The sequence below is a fragment of the Rhinopithecus roxellana genome, chromosome 10 (assembly GCF_007565055.1).
Source record: "Rhinopithecus roxellana isolate Shanxi Qingling chromosome 10, ASM756505v1, whole genome shotgun sequence".
Classification (NCBI taxonomy): domain Eukaryota; kingdom Metazoa; phylum Chordata; class Mammalia; order Primates; family Cercopithecidae; genus Rhinopithecus; species Rhinopithecus roxellana.
Genome location: NC_044558.1, coordinates 18,597,114 through 18,612,608, shown reverse-complemented (window position 1 = coordinate 18,612,608; position 15,495 = coordinate 18,597,114). Strand labels below are relative to the sequence as shown.

The following is a 15,495-nucleotide window of genomic DNA, read 5'->3' as shown; positions in this document are numbered from 1 at the left end:
CTCTCTAAATTAAGAACTTTTTATTTTGGGCAGAGGCTGTCTTTTTTTTTTAAGACCCTTAATTTAAAAATTTATAATTGACACACAATTGTATATATTTATGCGGTGTATTGTGATTGTCAATGTAAGTATACTATATAGTATAATGATTGAATGGGGGCAATTACCATACCCATCACATTGAACATTTTTCATTTATTTGTGGTGACATCATTCAAAATCTTCTCTTCTAGTTATCTTAAAACACATACTACATTGCTGTTTGCTGTAGTCACCCTACTGCATAAACAAACACCACATTTATTCTTCCTGCCTAACTGTAAGTTTGTACACATTGACCAACCTCTCTGCATCCTTCCCTACCCCGTACTCTCCCCGGCCTCTGGTAAAGACTATTCCATTCTCTACTTTTGAATTTTTTTTTTTTTTTTTTTTTTTTGAGACGGAGTTTTGCTCTTGTTGCCCAGGTTGAAGTGCAGTGGCACCATCTCAGCTCATCGCAACACCTCCCGGGTTCAAGTGATTCTCCTGCCTCAGTCTTCCAAGTAGCTGGGATTACAGGCATGCACTGCCACACCTGGCTAATTTTGTACTTTTAGTAGAGACAGGGTTTCTCCATGTTGGTCAGGCTGGTCTTGAACTCCTGACCTCGGGTGATCCGCCCCACCTCAGCCTCCCAAAGTGCTGGAATTACAGGTGTGAGCCACTGAGTCCAGCCTTGAAATTTTTTAAACTTTTATTTTAGGCTCAAGGGCACATGTGTTGGTTTGTTATATAGGCAAATTGTGTGTCACAGGGGTTTGTGTACAGATTATGTTCTTTGCAGCAACATGGATGGAGCTGGAGGCCATTATCCTAGGTGAACAAACACAGGAATAGAAAACCAAATACCACATGTTCTCATGTATAAGTGGGAGCTAAACTTTGAGTACGTATGGACACAAAGAAGGGAGCAACAGACACTGGGGCCTACTTGAGGGTGGAGGAATGGAGGAGGGTGAATATCAAAAAACTACGTATCGGGCACTATGCTTATTACATGGATGATGAAATAATCTGTACACAAACCCCTGTGACACACAATTTGCTTATATAACATACCAACACATGTGCAAGATCAGTTGAGATCAGATCATATAAGGCTTTACATGTTAGGCCAAGGAGTCAGACTGTAATGTGTAATTAGAAGCCACTAAAGACTCCTGGGCAGAAAAAGAGGCATGATTCAACCATGTTATGGCAAAAGTCAAACAGGAAGGTCAACTCTAATGAAACTTTAAGGGAGGGACTGCATATAGGATGACCAGGTAAGAGGTTACTGTAATAGTTTCAGTACCCTATTTCAAAGAAATTATGAGGGTCTATATTAAGACAGCAGGAATAGAAAGATCTGATAATGGAGACACCAAGAAAGTAAATAGCATCTCCATGACTGACTAGGAGAGCAGTGAGGATTCAAACATGATTCTGAGGTTACTAAACTAGGTGACCAGAGGGGTTGTTACACTGTTAACTGCAATTGAGAACAGTGGAGGAGGAGCAGTTTAGATATTTTCAAGTGTGTAGGAAATATCAAAATGCTTAGAAAGAGGTCTTTTACGTGATTAGGAAGCTAATTCAGGGATTTTTGTTTTTTGTTTTTTGTTTTCTTTGAGACAGAGTCTCGCTCTGTCGCCCAGGCTGGAGTGCAGTGGCGCGATCTTGGCTCACTGCAAGCTCCACCTCCCGGGTTCAGGCCATTCTCCTGTCTCAGCCTCCTGAGTAGCTGGGACTTCAGGCGCCTACCACCACACCTGGCTAATTTTTCGTATTTTTAGTAGAGATGGGGTTTCACCGTGTTAGCCAGGATGGTCTCCATCTCCTGACCTCGTGATCCGCCCGACTCAGCCTCCCAAAGTGCTGGAATTACAGGCGTGGGCCACCGCGCCTGGCCAATTCAGGTTTTTTAATAGTTGGACTGTATATAGCATGTATGAATATAGATTGTGAGGACTGAAACACAGCATTATTCGTAAGATGTACACAATGTACATTTCTTGCCTATCCTTGTTTTTTGTTTGTTTGTTTTTGTTTGTTTGTTTGTTTTGAGACGGAGTCTCACTCTGTCGCCCAGGCTGGGGTACAGTGGCATGATCTCAGCTCACTGTAAGCTCTGCCTGCCGGGTTCACACCATTCTCCCACCTCAGCCTCCCGAGTAGCTGGGACTACAGGTGCCGCCACCATGCCCAGATAAGTTTTTTGTATTTTTAGTTGATACGGGCTTTCACCATGTTAGCCAGGATGGTCTTGATCTCCTGACCTCGTGATCCGACCACCTCGGCTTCCCAAAGTGCTGGGATTACAGGTGTGAGCCACCATGTCCAACCTTATTTTGTTTTTTTAACCTTCATCTAACCACAATGGCCCATATGTTCCTGAGTATCCACCCCTGCCACCTACCCCATATGTTCTAAAAGAGCAAAACTTATTTATATTAGTTAAAAACTTATGGCCAGGTGCGGTGACTCATGCCTCTAATCCCAGCACTTTGGGAGGCCAAGGTGGGTGGATCACCTGAGGTTAGGAGTTTGAAACCAGCCCGGCCAACATGGTGAAACCCCGTCTCTACTAAAAATACAAAAATTAGCTGGGCGTGGTGGCATGCACCTGTAATCCCAGCTACTCGGGAGGCTGAAGCAGGAGAATCACTTGAACCCAGGAAGGGGAGGTTGCAGTAAGCTGAGATTGCGCCACTCCACTCCACTCTGGGTGACACGAGTGAAACTCTGTCTCAAAAAAATAAAAACAGCCAACAACAATAAAAACAAAAACAACTTATTAGCAGTACAAGGAAATCTTTAAAAATATATTCCAAAGCCTAACTTTTAGAATTATCTATGCTTTCAAAGATTATACAGGTTATAATATCAGAAATGAATGCTGCATTATATAATTAATCACAACTTTAATACTATACATTTTCCTGAGAGACGGCTCTTAGAGAAAAGACAAATAATGTCTGTGATTTTAGTGCCATAGCTAAAAATTTAAAAACCCTAAATAAATAGAAAAAAGGGCCACTCTCTGGCAAAATTACCTCCAGACACATACGGGATATTTGGGTCATATACTGATGTTGGGAGAAAATATAACAGACGGTCTCTACATTTCAGACTCCTTCACTCCCCATTGTTTTTGAGATTTTCCTGTTGTAAATGAGAACAAGGTGAGTCATTAACCTCTATCAAGCTGAGTGATCACACATGAGTCAGTAGAGTTATTAAAAAGGGCTTAACTAAATGGCTATTATGTAAAAATAGTGTCTTTTGGAATGTTAAGGATCTGTAATAAAACCCTTTGGAAAAAAATGTTAAGTTAATAACTTCAAATAAAGAGAGAATCTTAGCATACTATGAGATATTTCTTTTTGGCCTCATCTTTTGAAAACTTTGGTTACTGAGGACCATAAATTTAAGGGGTTGCTTGAGTAACAATTTTACCATGTACATTGCCATTTAAGGTTTTTACCCTTAATTTGAAAATTAAAACTGTGAATACTATTTTAATATTTTCCCGAGAGATGGCTTTTAGAGAAAAGACAAATAATGTCTGTGATTTTAGTGCTGTAGCTAAAAACTTAAAGCCCCCAAATAAATAGAAAAAAGGGGCACACTCTGGCAAAATTACCTCCAGACCCTTAACAAATATTTGGGTCATATACTCATATTGGAAGAAGATACAACAGAGGGTATCTACATTTCAGACATTCAGTATTTTTGTATTAAAATTCTAGGCTAAAAGTCCTTTTATTTTGTTGCTGTTGTTGTTGTTGTTATTGTGTGTTATACTTGAAGTTCTAGGGTACATGGGCACAACGTGCAGATTTGTTACATATGTATACATGTGCCATGTTGGTGTGCTGCACCCATTAACTCGTCATTTACATTAGGTTTCTTTCCTAATGCTATCCCTCCCCCCTCCCTCCACCCCATGACAGGCTCTGGTGTGTGATGTTCCCCACCCTGTGTCCAAGTGTTCTCATTGTTCAATTCCCACCTATAAGTGAGAACATGTGGTGTTTGGTTTTCTGTCCTTGTGATAGTTTGCTCAGAGTGATGGTTTCTAGCTTCATCCATGTCTCTACAGAGGACATGAACTCATCCTTTTTTATGGCTGCATAGTATTCCATGGTGTATATGTGCCACATTTTCTTAATCCAGTCTATCATTGATGGACATTTGGGTTGGTTCCAAGTCTTTGCTATTGTGAACAGTGCCACAATAAACATACGTTTCATGTGTCTTTATAGCAGCATGATTTATAATCCTTTGGGTATATGCCCAGTAATGGGATGGCTGGGTCAAATGGTATTTCTAGTTCTAGACCCTTGAGGAATCACCACACTGTCTTCCACAATGGTTGAACTAGTTTACAGTCCAACCAACAGTGTAAAAGTGTTCCTATTTCTCCATATCCTCTCCAGCATCTGTTGTTTCCTGACTTTTTAATGATCGCCATTCTAACTGGTGTGAGATGGTATCTCATTGTGGTCTTGATTTGCATTTCTCTGATGGTCAGTGATGATGAGCATTTTTTTCATGTGTCTGTTGGCTGCATAAATGTCTTCTTTTAACAAGTGTCTGTTCATATCTTTTGCCCACTTTTTGATGGGGTTGATTTTTTTCTTGTAAATTTGTTTAAGTTCTTTGTAGATTCTGGATATTAGCCAGATCAGATGGGTAGATTGAAAAGATTTTCTCGCATTCTGTAGGTTGCTTGTTCACTCTGATGGTAGTTTCTTTTGCTGTGCAGAAGTTCTTTAGCTTAATTAGATCCCATTTGTCAATTTTGGCTTTTGTTGCCATTGCTTTTGATGTTTTAGTCATGAAGTCCTTGCCCATGCCTATGTCCTGAATGGTATTGCCTAGGTTTTCTTCTAGGGTTTTTATGGTTTTAGGTCTAATATTTAAGTCTTTAATCCATCTTGAATTAATTTTTGTATAAGGTATAAGGAAGGGAACCAGTTTCAGCTTTCTACATATGGCTAGCCAGTTTTCCCAGCACCATTTATTAAATAGGGAATCCTTTCCCCATTTCTTGTTTTTGTCAAGTTTGTCAAAGATCAGATGGTAGTATATGTGTGGTATTATTTCTGAGGGCTCTGTTCTGTTCCATTGGTCTATATCTCTGTTTTGGTACCAGTACAATGCTGTTTTGGTTACTGTAGGCTTGTAGTATAGTTTGAAGTCAGGCAGCGTGATGCCTCCAACTTTGTTCTTTTGGCTTAGGATTGTCTTGGCAATGTGGGCTCTTTTTTGGTTCCATATGAACTTTAAAGTAGCCTTTTCCAATTCTGCGAAGAAAGGCATTGGTAGCTTGATGGAGATGGCATTGAATCTGTAGATTACCTTGGGCAGTATGGCCATTTTCACAATATTGATTCTTCCTCTCCATGAGCATGGAATGTTCTTCCATTTGTTTGTGTCCTCTCTTATTTCGTTGAACAGTGGTTTGTAGTTCTCCTTGAAGTGGTCCTTCACATCCCTTGTAAGTTGGATTCCTAGGTATTTTATTCTCTTTGAAGCAATTGTGAATGGGAGTTCACTCATGATTTGGCTCTCTGTTTGTCTGTTATTGGCGTATAGGAATGCTTGTGATTTTTGCACACTGATTTTGTATCCTGAGACTTTGCTGATGTTGCTTATGAAACTAAGGAGATTTTGGGTTGAGACGATGGGGTTTTCTAAATATACGGTCATGTCATCTGCAATCAGGGACAGTTTAACTGCCTCTTTTCCTAATTGAATACCCTTTCTTTCTTTCTCTTGCCTGATTGTGCTGGCCAGAACTTCCAACACCGTGTTGAATAGGAGTGGTGAGAGAGGGCATCCCTGTCTTGTGCCAGTTTTCAAAGGGAATGCTTCCAGTTTTTGCCCATTCGGTATGATATTGGCTGTGGATTTGTCATAAATAGCTCTTATTATTTTGAGATATGTTCTATCAATACCTAGTTTATTGAGAGTTTTTAGCATGAAGGGGTGTTGAATTTTGTTGAAGACCTTTTCTGCATCTATTGAGATAATCATGTGGTTTTTGTCTTTAGTTCTCTTTATATGATGGATTACATTTATTGATTTCCATATGTTGAACCAGCCTTGCATCCCAGGGATGAAGCCAACTTGATCATGGTGGATAAGCTTTTTGATGTGCTGCTGGATTCAGTTTGTCAGTATTTTACTGAGGATTTTTGCATCAATGTTCATCAGGGGTATTGGTCTAAAAGTTTCTTTTTTTGTTGTATCTCTGCCAGACTTTGGTATCAGGATGATGTTGGCCTCATAAAATGAATTAGGGAGTATTCACTCTTTTTCTATTGATTGGAATAGTTTCAGAAGGAATGGTACCAGCTCCTCTTTGTAACTCTGGTATAATTTGGCTGTGGATCCGTCTGGTCCTGGACTTTTTTTGGTTGGTAGGCCATTAATTATTGCCTCAATTTCAGAAACTGTTATTGGTCTATTCAGGGATTCAACTTCTTCCTGCTTTACATTTAGGAGGGTGTATGTGTCCAGGAATTTATCCATTTCTTCTAGATTTTCTAGTTTATTTGTGTAGAGGTGTTTATAGTATTCTCTGATGGTAGTTTGTATTTCTGTGGGATTGGTGGTGATATCCCCTTTATCATTTTTTATTGCATCTATTTGGTTCTTCTCTCTTTTCTTCTTTATTAGTCTTGCTAGTGGTCTATCACTTTTGTTGATCTTTTCAAAAAACCAGCTCCTGGATTCATTGATTTTTGAAGGGTTTTTGTGTCTCTATCTCCTTCAGTTCTGCTCTGATCTTAGTTATTTCTTGTCTTCTGCTAGCTTTTGAATGTGTTTGCTCTTGCTTCTCTAGTTATTTTAATTGTGATGTTAGGTTGTCAATTTTAGATCTTTCCTGCTTTCTCTTGTGGGCATTTAGTGCTATAAATTTCCCTCTACACACTGCTTTAAATGTGTCCCAGAGATTCTGGTATGTTGTGTCTTTGTTCTCATTGGTTTCAAAGAACATCTTTATGTCTGCCTTCATTTCGTTACATACCCAGTAGTCATTCAGGAGCAGGTTGTTCAGTTTCCATGTAGTTGAGCAGTTTTGAGTGAGTTTCTTAGTCCTGAGTTCTAGTTTGATTGCACTGTGGTCTGAGAGACAGTTTGTTATAATTTCTGTTCTTGTACATTTACTGAGGAGTGCTTTACTTCCAAGTATGTGGTCAATTTGGGATAAGTGTGATGTGGTGCTGAGAAGAATGTATATTCCGTTGATTTGGGTGGAGAGTTCTGTAGATGTCTATGAGGTCCACTTGGTGCAGAGCTGAGTGCAAGTCCTGGATATCCTTGTTAACTTTCTGTCTCCTTGATTTGTCTAACGTTGACAGTGGGATGTTAAAAAGTCTCCCATTATTATTGTGTGGGAGTCTAAGTCTCTCTTTGTAGGTCTCTAAGGACTTGCTTTATGAATCTGGGTGCTCCTGTATTGAGTGCATATATATTTAGGATAGTTAGCTTTTCTTGTTGAATTAATCCCTTTACCATTATGTAATGACCTTCTTTGTTTCTTTTGATCTTTGTTGGTTTAAAGTCTGTTTTATCAGAGACTAGGATTGCACCCTCTGCTTTCTTTTGCTTTCCATTTGCTTGGTAGATCTTCCTCCATCCCTTTATTTTGAGCCTATATGTGTCTCTGCACTTGAGATGGATCTCCTGAATACAGCACACTGATGGGTCTTGACTCTTTATCCAATTTGCCAGTCTATGTCTTTTAATTGGAGCATTTAGTCCATTTACATTTAAGGTTAATATTGTTATGTGTGAATTTGATCCTGTCGTTATTATGTTAGCTGGTTATTTTGCTCGTTAGTTGATGTAGTTTCTTCCTAGCATTGATGGTCTTTACAATTTGACATGTTTTCACAGTGGCTGGTATTGGTTGTTCCTTTCCATGTTTAGTGCTTCCTTCTGGAGTTCTCGGAAGGCAGTCTTGGTGGTGACAGAATCTCTTAGCATTTGTTTGTCTGTAAATTATTTTATTTCTCCTTCACTTATGAAGCTTAGTTTGGCTGGATATGAAATTCTGGGTTGAAAATTCTTTTCTTTAAGAATGTTGAATATTGGCCCCCACTCTCTTCTGGCTTATAGAGTTTCTGCCGAGAGATCTGCTGTTACTCTGATGGACTTCCCTTTGTGGGTAACCCGACCTTTCTCTGTGGCTGCCCTTAATACTTTTTCCTTCATTTCAACTTTGGTGAATCTGACAATTATGTGTCTTGGAGTTGCTCTTCTTAAGGAGTATCTTTGTGGTATTTTCTGTATTTCGTGAATTTGAATGTTGGCCTGCCTTGCTAGGTTGGGGAAGTTCTCCTGGATAATATTCTGAAGAGTATTTTATAACTTGGTTCCATTCTCCCCATCACTTTCAGGTGCACCAATCAGACGTAGATTTGGTCTTTTCACATAGTCCCATATTTCTTGGAGGCTTTGTTCATTTCTTTTTACTCTTTTTTCTCTTAACTTCTCTTCTCGCTTCATTTCATTCATTTGATCTTCAATCACTGATACCCTTTCTTCCACTTGATTGAATCAGCTACTGAAGCTTGTGCATGCGTCACGTAGTTCTCTTGCCTTGGTTTTCAGCTCCATCAGGTCATTTAAGGACTTCTCTACACTGTTTATTCTAGTTAGCCATTTGTCTAATCTTTTTTCAAGGTTTTTACCTTCTTTGCAATGGGTTTGAATATCCTCCTTTACCTTGGAGAAGTTTATTATTACCTATCATCTGAAGCCTTCTTCTCTCAAATCGTCAAAGTCATTTTCCGTCCAGCTTTGTTCTGTTGCTGGAAAGTAGCGGCGTTCCTTTGGAGGAGAAGAGGCACTCCGATTTTTAGAATTTTAAGCTTTTCTGCTCTGGTTTCTCCCCATTTTTGTGGTTTTATCTACCTTTGGTCTTTGATGATGGTGACATACAGACAGGGTTTTGGTGTGGATGTCCTTTCTGTTTGTTAGTTTTCCTTCTGCCAGTCAGGACCCTCAGCTGCAGGTCTGTTGGAGTTTGCTGGAGGTCCACTCTGGACCCTGTTTGCCTGGGTTTCACCAGCGGAGGCTACAGAACAGAGAATATTGCAGAACGGCAGATGTGGCTGCCTGATCCTTCCTCTGGAAGCTTCATCTCAGAGGGGCACCTGGCTGTATGTGGTGTCAGTCAGCCCCTACTGGGAGGTGTCTCCCATTTAGGCTACTCGGGAGTCAGAGACCCACTTGAGGAGGCAGTCTGTCCATTCTCAGATCTCAAACTCCATGCTGGGAGAACCACTACTCTCTTCAAAGCTGTCAGACAGGGACGTTTAAGTCTGCAGAAGTTTCTGCTGCCTTTTGTTCAGCTATGCCCTGCCCCCAGAGGTGGAGTCTACAGAGGCAGGCAGGCCTCCTTGAGCTGCGGTGGGCTCCACCCAGTTCGAGCTTCCTAGCCTCTTTGTTTACCTACTCAAGCCTCAGCAATGGCGGACACCCCTCCCCCAGCCTTGCTGTTGCCTTGCAATTCGATCTCAGACTGCTGTGCTAGCTGTGAGTGAGGCTCTGTGGGCATGGGACCCTCTGAGCCAGGTGCGGGATATAATCTCCTGGTGTGCCATTTGCTAAGGCCGTTGGAAAAGTGCAGTATTAGGGTGGGACTGTCCCGATTTTCCAGGCACTGTCTGTCAGGACTTCCCTTTGCTAGGAAAGGGAATTCCCCGACCCCTTGCACTTCCTAGGTGAGGCGATGCCCCGCCCTGCTCTGTGGGCTGCACCCACTGTCTGACAAGCCCCAGTGAAATGCACCCGGTATGTCAGTTGGAAATGCAAAAATCACCCATCTTCTGTGTCACTCACGCTGGGAGCTGCAGACTGGAGCTGTTCCTATTTGGCCATCTTGGATCCTCCTCTAAAAGTCCTTTTAGAGTTGTATGTGTGTATTTGTATTTATTCCAGATTGGAGTTTGATCATTAACTCAGATTAGCTTCTTAACTTAATATCAGTGGGAGGTTTCTCTGGTTGGTTATACCTTAACATTAAATAAGTGCTATTCCTTTGCTTAAGATTATTGGTCTCAGGTCATATAGACTAGAAGGAATATAAACCTTGATAAGCCTTGGAATGGCATGAGCAATCTGACATTCTTACAACATTGGGAAAGATAACTTTTGTACTTTATTTTTTTCCACAAAACTTACATAATTGTTGGTGCAGAGGTAAGTATTATAGATAATTAGACCTTTAGTAATAAGATTAGTCTTATTTTAGGCTTGTCTTTAATTGGTAGTGAATAGAAATGTGCATTTCTATATGTTATCTTCATTGCTAACCTGATCAGGTCCATGTAAAACCTTAGAACACCTTGAGCAAGTTTTATATTGCTTTTGAGGATATAGAAAAATGATACATCATGGACATACGTATAGTTTGTACATTTGGATTTGTAAACATTGTTTGGCTCAAATTACTATCCCAATATGTAAATCCTTATACATGCTAGTAGTGAGCTCATGAGATAATTTATCATCTTATAAATTGGGAAATATTTCTGTATTCCCCAAATATTAGATTCCCTATAATATAAGCCCTATTTTCTACAATTCGGGAGACTATTTGTCTTTAAGCAAACCTTCATATAAGATGCAAATTGGGTCTCAAAGGCAATACTGTTGAACTATAGATAGTTAATCTGAGGAGGGGGAAGTGTTGTATATAATAGCTTCCTTACTAAGTTATGAGTACCCTAAGATCAGTAACCAAATCTCATGGATGTTTATATACTCTACAAATTTTATATAGATAGTAGGTGCTCAAAAATGTTAATTGAATGAATGAGTATCCATCCTTTGTCTCATTGAGACCCATTTAAAATCATTTTGGCAATTGGGTTATTATACTAAGAATGTTTCACCAAACTAAAACTGAATTTGTTTTCCTTTACAGGTGCAGGAGACATTGTTGCAATCATGATCGGCAATCTGAAAGGCACAAAAATTCTACAATCTATTCAAAGAGGCATACAAGTGACAATGGTCATAGAAGTAGGGAAAAAACACGGCCCTTGGGTGAATCACTATTCAATTTTTTTCGTTTCTGTGTCCTTTTTTATTATTACGGCAGCTACTGTGGGCTATTTTATCTTTTATTCTGCTCGAAGGCTACGGAATGCAAGAGCTCAAAGCAGGAAGCAGGTTTGTAATGGTCCTTTCTTCCAATATTAAAAAAAAATTTACTATTCTAATTGTTGTTTCAGGGTCCTACATTTTAATACATTTTACTTGCTAGACAATGATCTCTCCATATGTTTTACAAAATCTGGTAGTTTTTAAAGTATGTCAGCTCTTCTCAAATGTTTTATTTTCTATATTTGTCAAAGAACTTAATCCTACCTGATTAAATCTTCTAACACCTCATTAGAGAGCACATCCAGCATTTAATTATATATGGGTGTAAACACACATGTTCTTTTAAATAAACATTTTTTTCTAAAATACAAAAACATTTCATACTCAATATAGAAAACTTAGAAATTAGAAAGTGCACAGGAAAAAAGTCACCTAAAACCTGATGTAACAACATAACTATAGTCATCGCCCAAAGGTAACCACTATTATTTTATGTGTGTGTCTGTATTTGCATGTGGGGTGGGGCTGAGAAGAGGGACTAGGCTGAGAAGGCAGGTTAGAAGATCTAATTGTGCATGATATGCTGTTAGGCTTCAAATGGAGTCAAATATTAATAGTTTCTACCATGTTATAACAGTGTATAAAAAGGTACAAGGTATAGAAACAACAGCAAAAATACCAAAGCATTATTGAACAGTAAAGTACCTATGGTTGTATGGCATTGATCCTGCCACCATTAAATTGTCCCCCTCAGCCCCCTGATATCCTCACATTTCTCCTTACCCAGCTTAAATTCCATGGTCACTCCCATGCATGCATCTTCAGTTCCCTTGGCCCTTGTTTCTCTTTGTTATAGTTGCTGGCAAAACAAATCCAACCCTGGTTAAATCTACTTCCCACCTACTCTATGTCTGTACCTTGCACAGCTGAAGTATCAGAAAGGCATTTACAGCTGTACTGACTGATCTCACTTTAAGTTTGTGACCATAAAATCAGAGTGGGCCCTTAATGCTACCCAGGAATCACACTGTTTCCTTGGCCATTTACTTTCCTACTGTTGACTAACCATATGTGTTCCTTTCCCTTTCTCCAACACCTCCTCCAACTTTACTCTCAATTTGTATTTTATTTTACTAAGAAAATTGAAGCAATCAATAATACTTCCACATCTTCTCATCTATCTTCATCTGAGTCTATCCTATTCCCCTGCTTTGTCTTCTGTTTTTATGGATGAACTGTTCCTTTGCAAAGGCTAACTCTTTCACTCAGGTACAAGATTATTTTTGTCTTTTGTATACTCAAGGACATCACTCCAGAAATTGTCCTCTCTCACTCTCCTACTTTAACAATTTCTCCCCTCCTCTGGATCTTTTCCACCAACATGCAAACATAGTATTATTGCTCCCATTTTCAAAAGATTTTCTCTTGACCCCAGGCCAAAAACCTTGAAGTTGTTCTTTATTCCTTTTATTCTCTCACCTCCCATGTAAACTCTATCAGCAAATCATGTTATTTCTACCTTCATTATATATCCAGAATTTGATTATTTCTTATTACCTCCATTGCTTCCACCCCAGTCAAGGCCACCATGATTTCTTACCTCCTCCTCCCTTCAGGTGTTCTCAGTATAACAGCGGAATGGTGTGCCACTTCTTTAGAAAGCTCAGTAGGGATTTAATGCTTTCAGATGAAAATACATTTTTATATGTACTGAGAAGTTTCTCTAAAGGCAGTTGATTTCTGGCCACTTCATGTCCTCTTCCTCCAATAAGTGAAAAGAAATTCAATTTATTTAGGGGGTGGAAGGAGCAGTGAGGATTTTTATATAGCAAGAAAGTTAATTTAATTTAGGAATAGATGAGAAATTGAAATTTTATTATAAAAACTTCATAAAGATTAGATACCAGCATATGGTAATAAGTGATGTTTATCTCAGTGTTTAAAGTTAATCGACTTCTATCCTCCTTGGAGAAGCAGCTTATCACATTGGTGGCAGGTTCAGCCTGATACTAGCTGAGGTCAAAAAGATGTTTAAAATTCCTGTACCAGGCCACTCAGTAGTATCACACTGTGTTAATATTTGACATTTGTATATTGTGCTCTTTTTTTATCTGCGAGGCTGGAAGGAAATTGGTGTCCAGTCTGACTAACTATTCAAAGGTTATAGTTACAAGGAGAAGAGTGTTTGGTTTGAATATGTTCATGGTGGGGCATGGGTTTCTGTGTTCTCGGTGCTATAATAAATTTATTGACACAGCATTAAACCCCATCAAAAAATAATAAGGTTTATAAAGAACTTTGTCTGGTGTTACAGAGCTTCATTGGACATTTAGCTCTGGTCTACTCATTTAATTTTCATAGTTTATAATACATCTTATGAAAATTAACCTCTGTAGAAATGGTCAAGAATAGCATTAAAACTTCTCATCTGTTGGAGAAGGCTTTTGAAGGGGCTTTTAAAAATTACTTACTAGACTATATCTGTTTATCCTTTGGGGACTAAAAGATTAAATATATGGCTGATAATCCTTTTTGCTTGTAAATATTTGAGAGTGCTAGAATGTCATTTATATATTTAATTCTCATGACTTAGTATTAATTTTTAAAAGGTGGAACTTAATGCATATGCTGATTATAACTATCAGTAAACATTTAACTATATTATCTCCATTTTACTGGTAGAAATGGCGATGAAGCTGTGTTAGGGAAATTTGGCTTCATTAGAATGTTAGGCAAGTTTAATATATTCAAGAATTTCATAACCTTCTGAAGGTTATGATACATGATATATAATGTCAGGAAACTAATAACTGTAACCATAAATTCTGATGACTGAATGCTCAGATGAGCCCCCAGATGGAATAGCCTCATATGTTGTAGTGTGATGTGTAAGAACACATATCATCCCTGTTTTGTAGATACATAGCTTTTAAACAGAACAAAAAAGTATCAATGGATTATAAATGAAAATAACATATTAGGCCTTATAAGTTAGTTTCGTGTCCCTGCCGGGAACAACCCTAACTTGAGACAAGAAAGATTATGGGAAACCTTATGGCATATACAAATTAAACTACATTTAGGAGTAACCACTATACACTTGACTCTAGCACAGAGGACCAAACATTTTCGGATACAGTAAATGTATCCTAACTGTATTCAAGCAGTTAATACTCAATAGCAACAATGCATGTGTTGGATTAAACATTGACCAGTGAAATAAAAGAGGGCTGTAGGTGAAATAGGAGCTGGCATAGATATAATGTGAAAAGCTGAATTTACTTTTAATGAAGAGTGACTTTCAAAGGAAAATGATTTACTAACTAAAATAGATTTGAAGGAAATCATCTTCCAAGAGGAGGGAAAAGAATGGGAATCCACTTGGAAATGTCATAAAGCTTTGATAAACTGATCACACAGACCCAACACATAATGCTAGAGAATGCTAGGAATCAATATTGGGAAAGAGAATATACTCTAACACGACAGAATCCATTAACTATTTTACTTAAAAGTGATCCCCAAGTAGCCATGGGGGTAATGGCCTTCCATTTTTAGCTGCAGAAGCTCAGGCAGAGAATCACTGAGACACATGCAGATCCCCAAATTTATGGATTTTTTTTTTTTTTTTTTTTTTTTTTTTTTGGTAAACTTGCAACTTGGACTGCTGATCTCTGTCTGGTCTTGACCAAAGGATGGGCCAAAATAAGGCTAGTAGGAATAGAACTAATACTGAAAGATACCCATGTACTCCCATGGGAGGGAAATGGCCTTGCTGTACAAAGTTAACAAGAACCTATAACTTTATAATAATATAAGTTGAGACAAATGATTGACTTTGTCCCCAGCTAACATGGAACCTAGAAATGACAGAATGATTGCCACTGGTGACAGCATTTGTTCCTCATCATATCTGGCATATGGGCAAAGGCTAATTCTTCTAGGAAGGTTTAATAAATATTCCTGTGACATTTCCAGATTTTTTGTAACCAAACCACACTGTATCATAACCATACTCTGATATGGTGTAATACTGGTATTGTTTGTTAGTAAAATTCAACTATCTTATATAAATAAATCATATGGTAATCAAATGTATTTGAGAAATTGAACTAAAAACTCCTCACAGTGTGATACCAAGGGAGAGTGACTGGCATGAAGAAGAATTAGAATGATTTAGTTCATTACTATATTAAATAGCTCTGTGCAAGTTTATCACAAAGTTCAAGTGGCCATAAATCAAGGGAATAAATGGATAATTAAATTGGTATAATAATGTAAAGATGTTTGTGATGGTCTTATACACAGGATGAATTGTTCCTTTGAACCTGTTTCCACTCC

General features: G+C 38.6%; 1 protein-coding gene across 2 annotated transcripts in view; it reads left to right on the top strand.

Moving 5' to 3' along the window:
* RNF128 (ring finger protein 128) overlaps positions 1-15,495 on the top strand; it is a 101,961-nt gene that overhangs the window by 66,922 nt on the left and 19,544 nt on the right. For both annotated transcript variants that reach the window (XM_010373545.2, XM_010373546.2), the window contains exon 2: positions 10,973-11,220. In XM_010373545.2, coding sequence (XP_010371847.1) covers positions 10,973-11,220 — 248 coding nt within the window. The remainder of the gene's footprint in view (positions 1-10,972; positions 11,221-15,495) is intronic.